This window comes from Bemisia tabaci, chromosome 4 (assembly GCF_918797505.1).
Source record: "Bemisia tabaci chromosome 4, PGI_BMITA_v3".
Taxonomy (NCBI): Eukaryota; Metazoa; Arthropoda; class Insecta; order Hemiptera; family Aleyrodidae; genus Bemisia; species Bemisia tabaci.
This window is the reverse complement of record NC_092796.1, coordinates 52561525-52583633: the sequence shown is the minus strand read 5'-3', so window position 1 is coordinate 52583633 and position 22109 is coordinate 52561525. Positions and strand designations below refer to the sequence as shown.

Here is a 22109-nt window from a genome sequence, read left to right as displayed (position 1 = left end):
TTTTGATCCTACGGGCGAACACGTTATGTCTATTTTTATTTATTGAAAATCTATGGCTTACATCTAATGAAGGTGAAAGACATGCTTGCTACCGTTTTAAATAGCTTCCAGTTCTGAGGGTAAAATTTTATTGAAGAAGAAAAAAAAACTCATCCTCAATGTATTAAAAATTGAGTTATGAAGTGGTTGAATTTTTAATGAAGATCCTAAATTCTTCCCTGACAACTTCATAAAGGAAACCTAAACTGTAATATGAACTCTAAAGCATGTAGAAACCTTCGAAAAAAAGTCCAATAAAAATCAGTAAGTACCACTAAATCAAAACCCTTTGTTGTTCTCAATCATTTACGGGGCACGCTTATGGCTCATGAGTATCATCACGCATCTATACAGGGATGATTCATAACTTCAGGTCAAAAGGTCTGATAATAAATGTTGTCAAACTACGCTTGATTTTTGTCAATCGGGGGACTCAATGCGTCATTTAATGCCGATGATAAAGCTCTTTTCAAAAACTTCAAAGTGTTCTGCTCAAGATTTCGATCGAGGAACATTTCCTGGTGCTGCTTTTAATTCTTACTCTGACTTGTGGTTCATTTCTTGGCACTATTTCCGCCAATGCTGCAGCAACCTCCCTCCCCCCTCCCCCTCAAAAAGATGTGCATGATTTTAATTCACTTCATATATAAGACAAAACATAAAAAAAAAAAAAAAAAAAAAAAAATGATAACATGGGTATATAAGAAGCCTGGGAAATAGTTAAGAAAATAGCCAGGACAATTCGGTCCAATTACATGTCCATTTTGAATTGGAAAAAACCTAGAAAATTATAGACATTGAAACATGATGTGAGGATACAACTAAACGAGGAAAGAATCAGCGCAAACTCACAATCAGATTCAGTTGCATGCTCATTTCTTTTTCTTTATATTTTTGAAACTTCTATCCTTTCTTCTCGTTGGAAAAGGGCCCAGTTGTTAATTGACCCGGCGAAACGTCCTCAGTGTAATTTCACCATTCTTTAGTCTTGTCATACTCATATTTGGATATAGTTTATCAGAGAGGAACCAACCCACATTTTCGAAAAAATTGAGTTAAGGATGTTTTTGAGTTCCCCCAGTCGTATATTTGCTCCTGCCAAAATCTCAAGGTCGAAAATAAAATCAGTTCGTGAAAAGAGGGTTGAAGTTGATTTTCTACATTGAGTTTTATGGAGGAATAACACTTCAAACCTCTTTTTCTCAGTTTCAACATTATGTGGGTTGGTTCCTTTCTGTTAAACTCGGTCCAATTTTCCCTTGGATTTTACCGTTGAACAGGACTGATTCAGTGACTACGACATTCGATACATCGGTATATTCGATGCATGGTTCAGTTGTAAACAGAAACATAATCTCAATCTCAAAAAATTCGACCCTCTGATTCAGTGGCGTGGCGTAAATGATCGACTATCGATACCTCCCCATTTGAAGCTGTGGTAAAGAATCGATTATCAAGGCGTTCGCTGCGAACACCCTGTTTATCGATCCTTTTCCATGGGTTTTAATAGCAGATGAATCGATCTATCGCAAAGCACGCCACGCCACTGCTCGGATTGGCCATTTTAATTTTTACCGCACTGTCAAAGGGCGGCCAATTTGAACGCGAGCCGATTGGATTTCGATTATTCTATCGCGATGAATCGAACGACGTCCACTAAATGAGTCTATCCACTGGATTCTTGAGACTGGAGTCGATGCGTCATATCGAATGGACGCAGGAGTTGGATCCGGAGACGGCAGAGCGGGAGACGGTGGTGGAGCAGACGACGATGCGGGACTTGTGACTCCGCTCGGCGTAGATGAGGATGATGGCCAGGAGGAGGAGCAGCTGGATGGTGAGCTTCCCGATCCCGGCCAACATGAGACTGCTCACCCGCTCCACGATCCACTCGTTCAACGGCTCGAAGCATCCCTGAAAAAGGACATAGCCCATTAGGTCAACCAATCAAGACCACGAGAAAGCCACGTTAAAGAGCTCAGCGGCTGATTGTTGGAATTGATAGACAAAGCTATAGACAAAGAAGACATATAAAGTATGGAGCGATCCTATTGGTTCATTAGGGTGGTTCTTATAGACTAAAGGAGAAAATGATGGACTAGCTTTTCACTGGAAAAAAAACACATTGGATCTAGAGTTCAGACTCTTAAAAACATTGACAAGAAAAAATACTCTTGATTCAATCAGATTTAAGCTTAAATCAAGAACCAAGCCTCTTAATTTGAGCGGATTTCCTTTTGATTTAAGCTTAAATCTGATTGAATCGAGAGTATTTTTTCTTGTCGATGTTTTCAAAAGTCTGGACTCTAGATCCAATGTGTTTTTTTTTTCCAGTGTTGGGTCCCTTGTGAGCTGCCGTTAGTTAGTCTATTACCTACCTTCTTTGTCCATTGCAATCACTCGCTTCCACCAATAGAGTCTCTCCATATCCTTTCTACCTTCTTTGTCTATAGCTTTGTCTATCAGTTTCAAAAATCAGCCCGCTGGCTGAATGTTGAAATTGATAGACAAAGCAATAGACAAAGGAGATGAAAGGTATATGGAGGGATCCTAAAAGGTCCCTTAGCAGGGGATCCTTTAGGAAGGGTTAAAACACGATATGGGACCGGTACGCACGAACTTTAGATATAGGTCAAAATGTTCATCCGAAAAAAAGAATCAGATGTCAAGTTGATAAACGGTGGAAGAACAAATTGAATGTCGATTACAACGGAACATATAGGAGGATCGTAATCGAGCTTCGTTTTTAAAATCTTCTTCCGAATCTGACTAACAACTCATCGGGAGTACTAAGCGGAGCGTTACGAGTTCACGCCTTGCGCCATCGCGCCTTCAATTTTGCAGATGCAACACGGACATCCATCAAGCACGAATAGTTGTATCTCTACGCCGTTACAACCCGCGTTAGTTTCTTTGCTCTATTTCCATAAATAATTATTGTGCTCGTTTCCGTTCGTCTTATTTGTAGAGATGCTTCAAGGGTTACGTGAGAAACACAACCGAGGGTAGGAGGTACATAATTGGGCCTCGTTTTTCAACTTTTCTCCCGAATCTGAGCGATGCAACCTCATTGATTATGTAGAGCGGAGCATTGAGAGATTGGACAAATTAGGTACCTAAAGAAGGGAAAATCCTCCCTTTGGTTTAAACACAAAGATTATATGATAGCACAAAGATAACACAAAGATATTTATACTAGGTATATATTGAAACATTTGAGAAAACAAAGTTCGTTCAAAAGGACCAAACTGTTAAAATGGAATGAGTGAACTGAATGTACCGGAGATTGTCGGTCGAGATAAGTCTTCAATGGTGCTAAACATTAGCGATCTTGATTGAATGATTGTTCAAAACCACCCAGAGGCACGCAAATTAGAGGACTTTATTTAGCCTTGATAAATGGTTAACCTATTTTATTGTCTTTTTCAACGATTTTTCCGTTGATACGAAATTTTGAGCTATTTCGTGTACTACATTCCTATCAAAAATACAAGTTCAGAGACTGAGATGTTGACATTATGTCAACGTCAATGCCATATTAGTGCTTGTTCTTGTGAAAAAAGAACACCCATTACAAAGAAAAAAAAACTCATAATTTAGGGAAAATTATTGTTAGAGTTACACTGTTTCACTGTTTGAAGCAACACTAGTCACAATCAATAGGAAATCCTAATTCCAGATTGGTCAATATGACCAAAAATTCCTGATATGTTTTAACCAGTATTTTTCCAACAGAGTATCTAAATGATTAAGTTTGATCTTAACTGGTTATTTTTCAAAAATCCTGATTACCGAATGGTCGATTTGACATAAATCCCTAATTGGTCGTAACTATTGTTGCTCTAAACAGCGCAACTGTGAAAGGGAAAATTGACTCTTAACGAGTCATGTCCCTTTGTTCGATTAGTCTCCACCATTCTTAATTGGACGTATTTCTATCAAACGGACCTAAGCGCCATAGGGTGAGGAAGGTAGAGGGGGCTTGGATTGGCGGCGGAATCGGGCGTCCGGCTTATTCCGTCCTATACTCGCAATGCTTTTCCATGGCGCTTAGGTCCGTTTGACAGAACGCGCTATCCGGGATTCTAAATTCCTCAAAAGGAACTCAAATTAGCGCTTAGTTCCGTTTTATTGAAACACGTCCAATTTAATTTATGGTTTTATTGAAAACATCATAAGTTTAATTCGGCCCTGATCTTTAAGAATTCGAATTATATCCAACATAATTTCTGGTGAGTCTTCTGGGGGATTTTGGGGCTGTTTCACAGGAACAGTCATCGATGGCTGTGCCATAAAAGTCATAACATTTCTAAGTCTAACCCGAGAGGGGCTTTATGTACATTCTGGTTCACCATAACGAAAAAGTTTGGTTATGACCAACAAGCCAATGATGGCGCGCTCAGTTCGGGCTTTTCAGCGGAACGAGCCGGCGTTTTTCCTTGTACGTTCAGCGATGACCCGTTAGATAGGACGGTGCGTTGACAATGAATTGCGTTCACCTGAGAATGCCTGAACTCGCGGTAGTCCTCGAGGTGCTGTTTCTGGCAGACGCTCGTGTCCAGAGGTTGAGGGTCAAGGTAGGCCTCGGGGTCCGTGACGTTGGTGACGCAGCAGGACAGGGGCACCAGGAGCGAGGGGGGCGCCAACTCCCGGAGCCGCCACCAGGACGCCTGGAAGTCATTCCCGCTGTTGATCCCGCAGCACTCGAACTGAAATCATCGACGACAACCGAGTATGAAACATACTGCCATGCAAAGGAAAAACGCCGCACGAACCTTCAGGCGTTGCCAAGTTTCCTCTGATAAAATACGAATTTACAGAGAAAGTTTTGAATACTTTGCCTCCAATTTTTCAGATAATTTCATTCGCATCCTGATCTAAATCATTGAAATTATTGCAATCATTGACGACAACCGTAGTATGAAACATACTGCCATGTAAAGAAAAAACGTCGTACGAACCTTCAGGCGTTGCCAAATTTCCTTCGATAAAATACGAATTTACAGAGAAATGGAGATGTTGCATGTGTGAGGAATTTTCGATTTGACCGATGATTCTCATGCAAAAGTTCGCGAGAAACACGATGGATGGTGCCACTGGTTTTCTCTGAAATCAACTCCCAAGCTCAAAAAAAGCTCTCAAGTTGAGACCAAAATGGAGGGGATATCCCACGCTATCCTGCGAGTCCACCTCTACATCAAGACGAACTCTCCACGCAAAGATAGGGAGCAAATACATTAGCAGTGCAGTGATGCCGTGTTTTCAGTTTTAGAGTCCCCAAATAAAGTAGCAGCCCTGTCAATGTATTTGCTCCCTATCTTTGCATGGAGAGTTCGTCTTGATGTAGAGGTGGACTCTCAGGATAGCGTGAGATATCCCCTCCATTTTGGCCTCAACTTGAGAGCTTTTTGTGAGCTTGAGAGTTAATTTCAGGAAAAACCAGTGGCACCATCGTGCTTCTCACGAACTTTTACATGAGAATCAAACACGTCAAATCGCAAATTCCTCACACATGCAACATCTCCATTTTTGAATACTTTGCCTCCAATTTTTCAGATAATTTCACTAGCAGCCAGATCTAAATCATCTGCAAATTTCGAGAGAAAATATTCATAACTTTCCTCCAAAATGATACTTTTATCGGAGGAACTTTGGTAACTCTCGAATGTTCGTGCGGCGTTCTTCCTTAGCACGGCAACATATCTGTTAGTGCTTAAAAATGTATTAAAACAAAAGGCCTTGGATTGGATCTTATGAAGCAACCCTCTCTCTCTTCTTCTCGTCACGGTCATGTATTGGAGGATATTTTTTTCAATGTCGTGAAGAGTCAGACAAATATTGAGCGGTTCGAAGTTGCTTTTGCAGAGACCAACGATAATCAGAAACACTAGAAATTTGATAAAACTGAGATCTTCTTATCAAATTTTGGTGAACTGTCATGGTGGTGGAACATTGCCAAATGAATTTCTTAGCTCTCGATCTGGCGGCATTTTAGTAAACTAATATCATGGTTCTTGGTATCGACAGAAGACATCGGAAATATCCGAAAAAAACGAGCAAAATGGAATAAAAATCATGTAATTTTTCGTAAAAAAAAACCCGGTTGAATCATAGACATGCAGTGCGGCTTCCAAACTTTGGATAGTATCGACTTACAATTAGGTCAAACGGAATGGGTAAAACTTATTGCAGCTGCATTTTTTCACAAAAGCACCTTTTTTAAATACGCTACACTACATTTATGTTTATAAGGGGTTTCAACGACAAAAATATGCAGTTGTTTTTTTTTCCATGTGAAGCCTTGTTCCTGCATTTTGGGGCATTTTGCGAAAATATGTTGAAATGAAGTTGCAATTTTTTTTTACAATGAAAAAATGCAATTTTTTATATTATTTATGCCAATTTCAAAAATGTATTACATGATCAGATGGAAGAAAGTCAATGCAGTACAAAGAAATATATTTCAATTCTATGTATCACCTTTCAACAAGGGAAGCCCCTTCAATTAGTAGAGAAGCAACATGCATAACGCTCCGATCCGCAGGATCAATTTTACCATGTAATCGCTCATTTTCTTTAAATTCTGCCTTTGCTTCTCGGACATTTATCAAATCATTTCCTTTACATCAAAACTTTTTTTGTTAAAATGTTTTAATATCTTCTTTGCAAAAGCTTACATGGCCATTTACAAAAACAGAAGTTTTTAGGAGAAACTTTGAGACCTTGTAATTGAACTGCTGCGGCTCGGAGCCTTTTATTTGGACTGCATTTTGCAATTTGGAGCTATAAACTTCAACTCATCTGAAAAAACACTTATGTGCATAGGGAAACTAATGGCACATACGTTGTTTTTAAACCGGGCCGAAATTTATAGTCCTTAATTGCAGAATGTAGTCCATTTGTGGTAAGGGTTTAAGGAAGCAGCCTGAGATTTCAGTGGAGTGAACTTACTCTTGTTTGTACGAGGTCAATGGAAGCCGTGAACTGCTCTTTGCCAGGCACCCCGTAGGTTCGTTGCCAGAGGCTCATCAAAGCATCCCTGCTCAAGTTCACGCCGAGATACTCAGGGAATATGACCGTAAGAATTCCGATCACACTCTCAGCCAACAGAAGCACCAAAAGCGCAAACAGGTACTGAAAATATTTAAAGTTTGGAATAAAACTTGGGAGCGTTTGTGACGAGATGGCAGAGAAAAATACTTACATATCTAAAAACTAATATTTATAAGTACAATCCAATGATGCACACTAGCGTTCGGTATACAGTGCAAATTTTATATTCTCACCGCTCATCGATGAGACCACTCCACGCTGCCGGTAAGGGATACCATGGCAGCAGTAGCGTGGCGTGAATTGCGATTTATCGATTTTTATGCCATTTAAACCTATGGTAAAGAATCGATTATAAAGGTGTTTGCTGCGAACACCCTGTTTATCGATCCTTTTCCATAGGTTTAAATGGCGTAACATTCAATATATCGCAAAGCACGCCACGCCACTGCATGGCAGATTACTACGATGATCATGGCAGTCATTACCTGTTCTTCAAAAAAATGATTGGTATATCCGCTCACATATTTAACTTCGATTTTCGGCGTATGGAAAGTTCTTATATTATTTCTTCTTGTTTGCCAAACTAAGCATACAGCTACAAATATTCAACAAACGCACGCTTTACTACAAAGTTCCTACCCGGAAATGACTTTGGTTTTTCTGTATTATGCATAAATGTTTCAGAGAGGAAATCATTGAAACCTAAAACATGAATTTTCCCCGAAAAATCCCCATTTTAGGAGAAATTTTAAGTTTTCCGTCAAAACCGTGTTTTTCCGCCAAGGTGCAGCGCTAAAGCAAAACAGACACATCTAAATAACAGTGTTCATCTCCTTTGGATGTAAACCAATACACATTTTCGCCTAAAATTATGTGGGAATAATCGCCCAACGACAGGGCCGGATTAAGGGGGTGGCACATGGGCCGCGGCCCATGGTGGCAAATTTTGCAATTTTTTTAAAAAAAATCGAGTTTTGAAAAAAAAATTACAAACGAGAAAATCTCTCATTTCCTGAGAGTATAGTAATTTCTAATTTTGTCGTCTTTTTAGTGGTACAAGAGACAGCACCTTTTATTAATCGAGTTAAGAGAGAAACCAAACACGCAATTTGGCCTGGAACGCTGGAACGGTGCGACTTAGAGAGAGATGATGACGAGGGCTTGAGATGACAAGGAGAAGCCCTCGGCAAGGCGGTCGGCATGTAACACATATTTCAAAAAAAAAAAAAAATGTAACACATATTAGCGCCTACAAGACTGCACGAATACTTCACGCATTGCGCCAAAGACAGTGCGGTCAGCGTGAAACGCTTATCGCCTACAAGACTGCGTGAATACTTCACGCATTGTGCCAAACACAGTGCAGTCTGCGCGGCGCGGCGGCGGAAGTTAAAATCATTAAACTACATTTATGTTTGTTCTCTCATAATTTGTTCGTTCATTTCTTATGAATGGAAGGCCTTGTCCACACAGAGATAGGTTTACGGAACTTAACTTTCGCGCAAAGTTCCGTGAACTTTTGCTAGTAGTGCGTTAACAGGGCTTTCCCAAAAAATATGTCCAACACGAGTAAACGAGTCTTATGCATCCCTCCCCCAATGGCACGTTTACTTGATGGTTTTTATTGGTATTTCAAAACGAATGAGAAGGGGGCGGAAAAATACAGGCGGCCCATGGGCGGCAAGTAGGTAAATCGGGCCCTGCCCAACGGGCAAGAAAAATTGCAACAATTTTCGAACTGGGATGAAGGTTGATTCTCCTCCAAAAAATTAAAATAGGAAATGAGATTTTGAAACACCGTTAACTGTTTTGCTATCCAACTCTCAAACGATGGAGGTCATTTTCGGAAGCAGCAGTGCTTTTGACACCCCTTGATATCAAATTAAAGGCTGTATCCTAATCATTTTAATAATCTAAAATTCTAAACTATCTCCTGCCTTCCTTTTTTCCATCCTTTTTTATATCATAATGCAGCTGAGGAATGACTCTGAAAAGAAATTATGAAACTCCTTACGAATGCGAGAAAACAGTAATTATCCAAATGAGTTGCCCAGCATCCGAGAATCGAGATGGAAACTATGACCAAGCCGATGCTCATCAAAACCAGAGCGACGTAGTAGAAAATAGGTTGCACCGATGACGGTTGGATCAGACGGGATATCAGTATGTAGTGGGTGTTGGACAGAAGCAAGATGCCGCCTGTGATCAGTAGTAAACCGCACAGCTGAAAGAAAACAAATGCTAAATTTAGAAAGAAGACAATCCCATGCTTATGTCATGTAGAGACACGATTCAGCGAATGCGATGAGCTAATCTCAACTGAATTTACACTAATCTGAGTGTGTGAACTAGGCAGGAGGCACGCTGTGCAAGACAGGGGGCTTGTCAGGGAAATGAAGGCGCCGTTATAGTACGCTCGGCAAGCGGCAACTGGCAAGGTGACGCGGCGGCACACAGTGGATCGAGTCAATGGACCACTAGACAAGGAACGAATTTAAACAATCTGATACATGTTCCTTAACAGGAATTTCACGTATATGTAGAACACGATTTGCGCAACGGAAATTACTGAAACCGACTCCTAACGAAGATATTAACCTTTTTATTTCACATTGGTTACGCGGATTTTGAACTGCCCGCTCACAAGAAACTCAAAGCTCTACGTGAGTCAAATCGAGCACTACAACGGTTTCAGCAATTTTCTCAATCGAGCAATGTTCATTTCCCACCAAGTGTTGCTCAAACTATAAGCAATTTGCTATAGCTGAGCCAAAGCGGCAAGATTGAGGTTGCCAGATTTGTATATCGCAGAGACTGTCATGATAACATTTAGCGCGCGATGTGAATTACGTAGAGCATTGAGTTTTCATGAGCGGGTGGTTTGAATTCACTCATCAGGAATCATTAAATATCTTCGTAAGGAGTTGATTCCGGTATTTTTCGTTGTGTGCATCGTGTTCAGCGTGATATTTTGGTTAAGAATAATGTATCTGAATGCTTGAATTCGTATCTTGTCTAGTGGTCCATTAAATCGGTGACAAAAACTGCAAATTTTTATGTTAATATCGTCACATTTTACATTTCAAAGGTGCTTTTGAAAAAAAAAATTACGAGGAAACGGTCGGAACCACATTTAGAACTTCAAAGTTTCATTTAAACGGAATTATAAGCGTTTGAAGTTTCCAAATTTTGTCCGACCTTCCTATTGACTCGATCCACTGTGCGGCAGTCTATGTGTGTTATAGTGCTTCTAGTTGGGTTCTTTATCGATTGTATGACCAAAAAACATTCCTTTTCGATTTCGTTTATTTAGAATCCACACTTCCGTCTTATTTTCTTAAAATTGGCCTTTCAGTTCCATCAATAATTTATTCATTCATTCCTTATTTTTAACGTCATTCTTTTCAATTAATATTACCACAGAAGGCTCCTCACAATAAGAATAAAAATCACTAACAATATTGATGCGTGCTTTGACATTAGATTCCTGTGTAGAAAATAAAGCATGAGATAGATCGTAATTTAAGATAAGGTTTTTTTCTTCATCGATGGATCGATGGGTACCTACTAGTCCCGGAATTTGATATCGAACTTGAATTTGACTGGAACCCCAATTCGTGCCCAGATCTAAACATCAGCGTTTTTTTTTTTTTTTTTTTTTTTTTTTTTTAGGAGAGTGCATGTACTTTTCAGTGATTTCACGATAATCACAGGGAACTACACAACAATAAAATCGCTTAAATTACCGAATCACATTTTAGCGGCTCTGGTGCTTGCACTAGAGCTGCTATTCCGGACGGTCCCAGCTGGGGAGTATCAATGGACCATGTTACATTGGAGAGACCGCGCGTTGGTTAATGGGAATCGGCGCCATTTTCGACTATGTACCTTGTCATGACTTTATTTTATTGCATATTGTTTTATTGTTAGCCAATGCTATGTTGTGTAGTGTATTTTTGGAATCATGGTGATACAGTCAATAATTCAAAACTTGTCTGTGCTTTAATCTCGTGATGGAAAAAATGTACTTTACGTTCAAAATTTGAAATTTTGAATTTTAAAGTTTTCGCGGTTTTTTGGAAGAATGCAGTGGTTGGAGCTTCCTAGGCATATTACTCGATATCAGCTGATAGCAAACAAAGGTTACCAAGGAAACCGACAAACGTCTGATGACGTTTGAGTCGTCATGGAGTATGGATGGATTTACTAGTTTTTTTTCTTCTTTTTCCGAAAACTAGGGATTTTTCCTTGACTAGGTTTGGTACTATGATGGATCTTCCCTTCGAATTTATAGGTTGGCAACGACTGAATTTTTCATGTGGGGAGGTTGGCAGCCCTTTCAAGCCCTACACGGCCTCCAAATAACGATTTTACTTATGAAAGTCTTCGAACCTATACTAGGTGTACTCTTGTTTCACTTCAATGGGTCAAGTAAAGGTTGGCAACAACTACAATTCGGTTTCGAATATTTCGTGGAGAAAAGTTGGCGGCCCTTTCAGGCTCTAAGACCTCCAAGAGCAAACTCAATCGTGATAGGCTCCCAACCCCGGTGCTTTATTTTCACTTCGATGTTTTTTTTTTCAACACATTTGATTGGTTTACGGTGATAGCCAACGTGACGTCACAGCTGAAAATGCTCCCGGGCTTTATTTGCACCACGCCGTACGTTATAAATATAGGCACCAGCGGGTGGATCGGGCAGTCCCTGGCCAGGACTCGTTGGTAAAGGTATTATGTGTTGCATGTGTGTTATATGTTTTATATGTGTTATTTGTGTGTTATATGTTATTTATGTGTTATATGTTTTTTATGTGTTATATTTGTTATCTATGTGTTATATGTTTCTACTGATGCGTGTTGCGTATGTGTGTTGCGTATGCGTGTTGCGCATGTGCGTTGCGGGTTGCTTGTGTGTGTTGCGTGTTGCTTGTGTGTGTTGCGTGTTGCTTGTGTGTTACATGTTCCTTGCGTGTTACGTGTTGCTTGTGTGCTATATGTTGCTTTTATATGTTACGTGTTGCTTTTAAACGTTACATGTTGCTCGTGTGTGTTATGTGTTGCTTATCGCATGCTAGTTCTAATTTGTTGTTCTTTTTTATTTTTTGAGGTTTCTTTTCTCTTTGTCTTTTAGCGATTTAACGCACTTCCCGGTGTTGGTTCCTCCTCTTTTTCTACTAACTTTTTTTTTTTTTTGCTTTCTAAAAGACAAAGAGCAAAGAAAACCAGTAAGTACTTGTAGATTCGCGTTTTAAAGTAGAGTCCCCCAACCCCTCCCGCGTAGTAACATAATTTCAATTATGTTACTTTTTTCTTTTTTTCTTTGTCTTTTGAAGCGTGCCAGTAGGGCTCGCTCTTTTTCTTTTCATTCTTTTTCTTTGTCTCCCCTCCCCTAACAGAGAGTGGGTCTAGGAATTTTAAATATTCTAACGCCTCGTAAATTTATAACAGGGGGCGTACGATACCGTAGCTTTGGTTCGAAGGATGCAGTGGTGTTTCGGCACTTCGTTCAGTCGGCCGGCGGCCATCGCTTTCCAATGACGGCTGAATCCATAACCAGGACCCGGTATGGTGCAAGTTAGAGGGCGGTAAAAGAAACCCTCGGCCATTTCGGCGAAAAAAAAAAAAAAAAAAAGATGGTCCATTAGTATAGGCGGGAGGATACGTAAAACTCCTTCATCCCTCTCTGTTTTTTCCGTAATTAGTCATGAAGTGGATTGGTAGGCCTACGGGGGAAGCAACCACTATAAAAAAAGAAATAGTGTATTTTCCGAAGAAAATACACTAGCAACGCGCCACTGAACTTACCTCCTGAGAAATTAAGTGTTTATAAAAGTCGGTCTTTCCCTGGTAAAAATAATCTGATGGCTATCACCAAAACACAGTGATGTCATGAGTTTTGACTAACATAAATTGTGTTTTGGTGATGGCCAACTGATTATCTTAACGAGGGTTTCTCTAAGGTGGTGTGGAAAGAGTTCCAATGATAAGAATCAAGTTTTCTCGTCGGTTTTTCCCAGTTCAAATTGATGAGTTAGCCGTCACCAAAACAAACATTAATTGAAGTCATATGTGTTTTGGTAACGGTTAAATCTTAATTTTGAAAAGGGGTTCTCTAAGGTGGTGTGGAAAGAGTTCTTCTGAGGATAAACCAGCAAATGGCAGGAAGTAATTGTAAGTCGCGAAATAGCTTTCTGAGATATTATGTAACACGTTACTTTCATTGAAGCGAAATAATAATATGGAAAACAGCTTTTTCTAGTTTCACACGCAGAAAATTCACTTGTCCTCAGTGTTTCAAAAAAAAAAAAAAAAAAAAAAAAAAAAAAAAAAACAAGAAATTAGAAAGCACATTGAATTGAACGTCTTTATATTAAAAGGAACCATATTCATTCTGACATAATCCCTAAGATCCATAAGAATGCATGCTTGGCAAGGCTTATGTCCCAACGGATGTAGTTTCTTTTGAGTCAAATGCGTCCAATTTTGGTAGAAGAAAGATTACTTTCGTTATAGAGCGAAATTGCTCGCTTACAGACAATCAGCAGCGATATACAAATAGCGGGAACGCAATAACCCGAAGCCCGAATGTGAATAACATCTAGCCCGAAATGTGACGAAGACAAAAAGCGCAAAAATGGGTAATCAAGGCTAAAAATTTGAATTTTATTGATCCTTTCTTACTCAATTTCTTTGATTTTTTATCCGTGTGACAGAAGGGGTTAATGTCGTACTGATCTCCAGACTTACTGGCCAAACGTAAGTCCTGAAAAAACGCGTTTTCACGTCGGTCTCTCTTTTATAAAAAACCGTACTTCGCATCTAATCCGGATCAGGGCGCATGGTGGAGACTCAACTCTGCCGTGCTTAATAAAAGGTCTTATCATTATTTGTAATTTTCCGAATTTCAGCTGATAGAGCGAGAATTTTCTAGAAAACTTAAGAATATTAGCGGCTCTGGTGCTTGCACTAGAGCTGCTATTCCGGACGGTCCCAGCTGGGGAGTATCAATGGACCATGTTACATTGGAGAGACCGCGCGTTGGTTAATGGGAATCGGCGCCATTTTCGACTATGTACCTTGTCATGACTTTATTTTATTGCATATTGTTTTATTGTTAGCCAATGCTATGTTGTGTAGTGTATTTTTGGAATCATGGTGATACAGTCAATAATTCAAAACTTGTCTGTGCTTTAATCTCGTGATGGAAAAAATGTACTTTACGTTCAAAATTTGAAATTTTGAATTTTAAAGTTTTCGCGGTTTTTTGGAAGAATGCAGTGGTTGGAGCTTCCTAGGCATATTACTCGATATCAGCTGATAGCAAACAAAGGTTACCAAGGAAACCGTAAACGTTTAACAACACTATCGTGGCCATCGGGGCGATTATTGACAAAATGTGTCTAGGCCCTCATTCTTGACTACAACTACCGTCGCCAGAGCCGCTTTCCGACGCGAATGCGTTGGAGCTTACTACTTGTTTTAATTGTAAGGTATTACACGTAATTTCTATCCTGCTTTGGCACGAAAAACATTGATCTAATACCGAGTTATAATTGTTAACAAACATGATATTAATTCAGATCTCGACAATTCTCTGACCGGCAATTCCGTCAAAAACGGCGACACTGATAAGTGCCAGTCAGGTGCGTTACCGAAGCTTTAAAATAGGTTATGAGATACGCTGTAATTGATTACTTGCTATAAAGGATGAAAGCTGTCTTGAAATTTTTCCTTCCCTTGAAATTTCTGGCTTGAAATTCTTCCCTGGTATGGCAGCGACACCTATACAGTTCATTATTACCTTGAGCATGTTTTCACAGCCTTTCTTCTGGCTTCGATATTGACTGAAAATGAATAGCTTCTGTAGGCTCCTTTCTAAAATTTTTCCTGAGTAATTAGAGTCAACCACTAGACCGCACAAGAGATCTCGCCGAAGAAACAGTTTCCATACAGATTAACTTTTGAGGCATTTTTTACCGCAACACCGAATGGTTATTGGTTCGCCTTCAAAATCAGACGATACAATTGTATGTACTCGGGAGTTTAATTTTTACCCATTCGTCCATTCCATTGTTCCAATGTTGATCCGCCTAATTTCCTTCGATTTGTATTCACCTTGTTAAGCTCATCAATGTTCCTTAAAATTGAACGGTAAACGCATGTAGGCATCGCATTACAATATGAGGGGTTCCACGTGGTCGTGATCCAGCCGCTAACAGCAACCATGCGTGATAGCACTGTCCACAGTCGCATCGTACATTTACGCAATGTCTTTGTTTGGAGATTCTCTTTGTTTACGCTTTATGCCGTTGTCACGGAAGTCTGATTTCTAGCCCATTCAAACTGACCATTAAAAATGGATCAAATTCATTCTTCTGCTTGAGGTTTGATAAATATGTATAGAACGTATACATTTTTAACGTATACAGGGTGGCGCAGACCTACACCGTACCAGGCCTTTTTTTCGGTTAATTTGGGTCGTACGAAGTCCAGGATCACGGGGATGAAGAGGGAATCGACCCCAAGGAATCCGAATTTCATAGTCCCAGAGCCCCCCTGGCGGCCCTCGGGGGAAAAAGGGGGGTCCGTACTTCAAAAGTCAGGGTTAATGTCAAAATTTTGAAATTATTTTATCGGAATCAGAACGTACGGAAGTTTTTAGCTTAAATTGACACCAAGAAATCCAAAATCGGCCCATCCGTGTCCAAAATACCGACCCCTAAAGGTAGGGAACAGAGCCCTCTTTCAAAAAAATTCAAGTTCGTTAAATTGACGTGGAGACTCGGAAAAAATGTGTATTCATGGGTAATCGATCCCAAGGAATCAACGTTTGACGGTCCCGTTATCCTCTGAGACTTTTCTGATGGGGCACAAGGACCTCCACACCGGTTAAATTTGAAAGTTCAGAGTCCCCATCAAAAAATTTCAACTTTTTTTTTCTCTCTTTCTTGGACGAAGACAATATTTTCTCTACCCGCGAGCGCGAGGGGAGCGAGAAAGTAAAAACATAAGCGGGAGTTTTCGAACACCTTAATCGAGATCGGTGCTCTGTTAGTTCCACCATCCGCAACCATTTAGAAGCTACCAATGCAGCTTTCAGTGCCACCGATCTGCGCAAAAGTCCACCAGCCTTGGTTTCAGACAATCATATTGAAATATATCCGACATTTTTATCGAAAATCATGTCATTGACATATGGGTGGATTTCTGTAGATTTTCATTTTGGGAATTTTTTTTCCTTCAAAAAAAATTTTACAGTAGGTAATCCACAAAGCATTTTTTAGAAGTAGTATACTATGTAGAATCATATTTAAGTGGAGGGGTCAACTTCTGTAGGGCCAATTTTTTTTTTTTTGCTAGTAAGTGAACGGAAAAAGTCTACTTTGTCAACTCCAGCCAGTCTCATTTCACATCCTGTATTTAGTACTTGCAAGGCTTCTTTCCTTCAACTTAAGGTTTTTTATTGCTTTTTCAAGTAAGAGAAGTCAAGTGAATAAAAAAATGATGAGGATAATACTTTAAAATGACTTACAAATGGTCATTTTTGGAATTTCAGTACGGAAAAGGCTTAATATTCTGAAAAACACACTTTTATTTTAATCCTCCTAAGAAAAAAAACCAATCGAAGATACTGAAAATGCATTAAAACTCTCAATGATACCCTTAATTAAACTAATCTTCTCATAAAACCGATTTGATTCTTAAAAAATTAGTCTTTACAGTCGTTTTTTCACCGATGGCCGGAGTTGACAGGTAGTACGGAGTTGACATGGATGAAATTACTAAACGAAGTTATTTGAAAAAATAACGAATATTTAACTAAAGACTAAAATCTGATGAACTGGAACAAACAATTGAACAAAAATATTACACGAATGTCAAATAAAGCTCAGTTTTACAACGTTAAACGTCATTGGGCCGGAGTCGACAAGGTCGGAGTTGACATAGACGAAATTAAAAAACAAAGTTATTTGAAAAAATAACGAATGTTCAACTAAAGACTGAAATCTAATGAACTGGAACAAACAATTGAACAAAAATATTACACGAATGTCAAATAAAGCTCAGTTTTACAACATTAAACGCCATTGGTCCGGAATCGATAAGGTTGGAGTTGACAGAAATGAAATTACAAAATAAAGTTATTTGAAAAAATAACAAATATTTTACTAAAGACTGAACTCTAATGAACTGGGACAAACAATTGAACAAAAATATTACACGAATGTCAAGTAAGAGCTATGTTTTACAATGTTAAACGTCATTGGGCCGGAGTTGACATAGGTGAAATTATAAGACAAAGTTTTTTGAAAAAATAACGAATATTTAACTAAAGACTGAAATCTAATGAACTGGAACAAACAATTGAACAAAAATATTACACGAATGTCGAATAAAGTTCAGCTTAATAACGTTAAACGTCATTGGGCCGGAGTTGACAAGGTCGGAGTTGACGCGGCCGGAGTTGACATTTGAGTGTTTTTCGCGGGAAAGAAAGTGTCCACGATGCAGAATACAAACAAAACCGATTGTTTTGAGGTTCGATCGTGCAGGTACATCATATACTGAATTATATCACTGGCGCCACTTCCCCAGTATGAAATTTTAACATAAATGGAGTTGACAGTTTCAAATTACCATTTTTAGAAATCTAAATATTTGATGCAGAAAAGGTTTACTTATGTTTATCAAAGCAGTGTTTCCGATAGCCCGGGACCTCCAACTCTTGAAAAAACACAATCACGATGGCTACCCTGCGCGCGCACTATCAGCTATTTGCTCCGGAATGCGCGAAAATAGCTCCGCCGGAGTTGACACCAAAGCTAGCGACACAACTTTCTATGTATGGTGCACGTTCCCCTGACTTTTAAATAGTTTTCTAACAATTTTTCAGTAGACCCCATCTATTCAACAATTTAAATAAAGCATCAAAATTGTGCAGGACTCCGCCAAAAAGTCAGCAGAACAGTTCTTGTGTTCGAATTTAGCCTGGCGACATTAGCCGGAGTTGACATTTGCACTATTAAAAAAATTCCCGAAAGTATGCTTCGGCATTTAAAGTAGATTTAACAATTTTTTAAGATTGCCAAGACCTACCGAAGTGTAAAAAAAAATAAGTTAGACATATTCCGTAGATTACCGCCTCGAAATCATCCGGCGACAGCAAAATGAAAATCTACAGAAATCCACCCATATTAATTAAACACCTGCCCTTAAAGTTCTATACTCGTGTGCGCCACTATCATGGCTTTATGCAATAAGTGCAATGGACCACTGAGGAGAATATGACACCTGCGGGCCGATTGTTGAAATTGATAGACAAAGTTATAGATAAAGAAGACAAAAGGGAGGGAGGAATCCTATTAGTTGAAGCGGGAGGTTGCAATGGACAGAGGAGGTATAGGTAACGGCAACCCACAAGAGGCCCTATGATTAGTCCATCATCTCCTCCCTAACTCTATAGGAACCATTCATTTCAATCAACAGGATCGCTCCATACACCCTATGTCTTCCTTGTCTATAGTATCTATTGTCTATCAATTTCAACAATCAGCCCGCTCAGGCACCACAATACACGTTTCCTTATCATTAAATTTTGCGTGGAGTATAGTGGACATTTTCAAATTTAAATTGAAAAACTTTCCGCTCAAAAAAAACAAGAAACAAAAAACAAAAAACAAAGTCTGTTTGAGTCACGCACCATCCTACTCGGAGAAAAAAATTGTACGTGGGACTTGGGTGCAAACTTCTATGGAGTCAACCACTGAACTGAAGTACATACTTCAGATGTGGAACCCGAACTTCGGCAGCTGGGCCTTCAGTTTTTGGTCGCACGATTCGAAAAACTTCAGAGCTTCAGAGCCATATAACATTAACTTCAGGTCCTATGCACGAAGTTGATTTCCCAGTGTCATTTCAGTGTGTTTTACGATGGAATTTTCCTTTCGTCCGTAAGCAGAATTGAAATTCTTCTCGATTAGTACAAAATTTCCATAGACTAGTGGAGGGAAACTTTTTTGTCAGACCATTTTTTTTTTTTCCCATTAAACGGAGTAGACTATTTTCATGGGCTGATTTGACGTGAGTTGATTTTGGGTTTTTTTCAAGCGGGAGGTTTGAATTTACCGATTCTAGCGTGAACTACAAAAATGTAGTTTTCTCACTGTAGGAAGTTTTTGATAAATGTGATCCGCGAGAAATTTTGATAAGGTAACGTGTATCGTGGTTAAGGAAGTTCAATTCTTACCCTATCATGTGGTCCATGGCTTGAGAAATGAACTCACCAGATACAGAAGGTTCATGAGGAAGAGAGCAAACTTGGTAAACTGGACTTTGGAAAAGCACCGCATGTTTGTTGCAGAGCACACATCTCCCGACTTGCTGAGAGGGGGGCAGACAGAACACTGGAACACCGACTCGGAAGGTATGAGCCGAATAGAAAGAGGAAATGGCCATTTCCACTCGGGTGGATTTCCGCTTCGGTGGACCTAACAGGTGGGGTGAGCTTCAGAGCTCAATGCTAGATGCTAGACATATCTCGCACGCACGCACACACAGGCTCACGTAAGTGCGTCAGTATTTTTGTCAAAGTACCATACTTCACTGAAAAAAAATTCTCGGCGTTTTTACCAAGGTCCGTTGGTACCTTTACCATCTCACTTTTTTTTTACCAATTTGTAATTTTACCAAGACAGACTGGTAAGCTTACCTAAAAACCGGCATTTTTACTGTTTTTTTTCAGGTTGAGAATACTACTTTTATTGGTAATCAATTCCCCGTAACTTTGCCATTTTATCTCGGTAATTCTACCACAGTCGATAAAAAATATTGGCGTTTTTACCACGGTCTAGTAAAATTACCGAGAAAGTTCAATTTCAATACAATTCCATACATTTTCAACAATTCCATAAATGGTAATTTTACCAAGAAAAAACTGGGATCAAATAGAACCCTGAATTCTTGGTAATTTTACTCTTTTCTTAGTAAAGATACCGAGATTTTTTTTTTCAGTGACACACAGGCTCACGTAAGTGCGTCATTATTTTTGTCAAAGTACCTACCATACTTTATGCAATCCATTTCATTATAAACCATGCGGGAAGGATTGACTGTCATGTCCGTTTTTGTCCATTGCATTGGGCATCTACCCCACGATGTAGCCACCCTGTTATCAACGTCTCATATAGTGGATCGAGTTAATAGGAGAGGTCGGACAAAATTTGGAAACTTTAAACGCTTATAACTCCGCTTATACAAAACTGTAAGGTTCTAAAAGAGGTTCCATTGGTTTCCTCGTGAAATTTTCTGCTAGGAGCACCCCTTAAATTTAAAATAGGACGAAATAAACTTCAGATATTGCAGTTTTAGTCAAAAAGTTCATGCCCGACCTCTCTTATTGCCTCGATCCACTGTGCGTCTGTCCAAAAATATTCGTTTCGATCTCATTAAGTTTTTAATTTTCTGGGTATGAAGTTTTCGATTTTTTTAAAAATTTCTGAATAAAGCATTCTCGTTGACCTCTCTACTTAATTTCACCACTTTTTCGTCCATTTTATCTTGTAATTTTTCATGAAAGGAATATTTGCGTAACGGCTGGCGAAATTAGGTCCTTTAATTCAACACGAAAGGAGGCTTTTTTTAAATCCAAAATTTAGCTCGATTGGAGCACTTTTCGAAGTGCCGAAATTGATTAGAGTATTTAAGATATCAATTCGCTGAAAACCGTAATCTCATAGAAAATGTTCATTTTCTCATCCACTTTCGCTTACCAAAAATCGATCAGCGTTCAACACATTTCTTAGGATGTGTTTTAAGCTCATGAAAAAACCCGACGAATAATTTTGATTTTTAGAGGTTCCAAGCAAATCAATGTGTGTTTTTCAAACAGATTACAACTCTTCGCGCTCTTTGGTACTTATGTTGCCTACGGATCAAAATTGAAGGCGAACTTTTAACAAACGATACTCATTAATAAGGTCATAAAAAAACAAGAACAAACTATTAGGTACAGAAAATTTTAGGAGAAAACTTTGCTTGCGTGTCTATTTCCACACATTTTCAACAAATTTTTGACGTGAAAAAACGAGTGGATAAAAGCGAAAAGCCTATTGCAAATGTAGAGAAGCTCGTAAACAAACCTCCTGTTACAGTAACTAACTTTTTCCCCCGGTTTTACAAGCACGCACAATAATAAGGTGTCCATGCGTTGAGCAACTCGCATTTGTCGCGGCACGCCTACTTTTCTGTGTTGCGTTTAAGTCTTTGAGCTGATTCCTACATTTTGCCCTCTTGATCTTATTCTTTAAAAGTTTTCTCATGCCATGAACAACATCAGCAGGGCCGTGGTGTGAACTTTTAGCACCTGGGGCAAGGATGTTGTCGGCGCCCCCCCCCCCCTCCCACCCCCTGAGGGAAGATTGTGAGGGGGGGGGGGCTCCCCAAAAAAATTTTGAATTTTAAGGAAGCATTTTTTTCTCTTTTTCGTTTTCTTCCGTCCTTTTTCCTCTTTGACTTTTTGGCGCCCCCCTCTCCAACCAAGCAACCGCTCCATCCGCCCATAGGACCCCACGGTCCTGCACATAAGAGATTTTTAGTTCTCCAGTGGCATACATTCGTTCATTGCCTGTAACTTCGATCAGAGGCGGATTCAGCAATTTGATGGCAACACCGGATTCTCACCATTTAAACCTATGTTAAATAATCGATTCTTGTCGGAGCACCTGGCCCCTCCAAGAATCGATGTAATTCCATAGGTTTTAATGGAGGAAAACAATGTTGCCGATTTGCGACTGCCTAAGCGGCAAAATTGAAGGCGAACCTCAACTGGATGATATCTGGCCATAAGTTCACACGTGGTCTATTGCCGAAAGACGAAAAAAAGTTTTTCAGCATCACCCGGCAAGAATGCAATACCTGACATCAGGCATCGGATATCGACGGTGTAAGTCGGCAATCACATAACTCGATTTGCGACGTCGCAGACTTCCTGTCATACTTTATTTTTACTCGACGGAAAT

General features: G+C 39.5%; 1 protein-coding gene across 1 annotated transcript; it reads right to left on the bottom strand.

Moving 5' to 3' along the window:
• Positions 1-756: 756 nt before the first annotated feature.
• Positions 757-19571, bottom strand: LOC109042398 (CD151 antigen). The gene is made up of 5 exons (XM_019059099.2): positions 19377-19571; positions 9107-9316; positions 6991-7173; positions 4539-4748; positions 757-1953 (listed from the first exon to the last, which is right to left on the bottom strand). Exons 1-5 carry the CDS (start codon positions 19440-19442, stop codon positions 1741-1743), a joined length of 882 nt encoding a protein of 293 aa, XP_018914644.2. The 5' UTR covers positions 19443-19571; the 3' UTR covers positions 757-1740.
• Positions 19572-22109: the final 2538 nt, after the last annotated feature.

Bases quoted from the DNA above. Each gene is read 5' to 3' on its own strand.
- LOC109042398 (XM_019059099.2), bottom strand. From the start codon at position 19,442: ATGCGGTGCTTTTCCAAAGTCCAGTTTACCAAGTTTGCTCTCTTCCTC. The intron at 9,317-19,376 runs GTGAGTTCATTT...GTTTTCTTTCAG, and splicing joins TCATGAACCTTCTGTATCTG to CTGTGCGGTTTACTACTGAT. The intron at 1,954-4,538 runs GTGAACGCAATT...GTCCTTTTTCAG, and splicing joins GCGAGTTCAGGCATTCTCAG to GGATGCTTCGAGCCGTTGAA.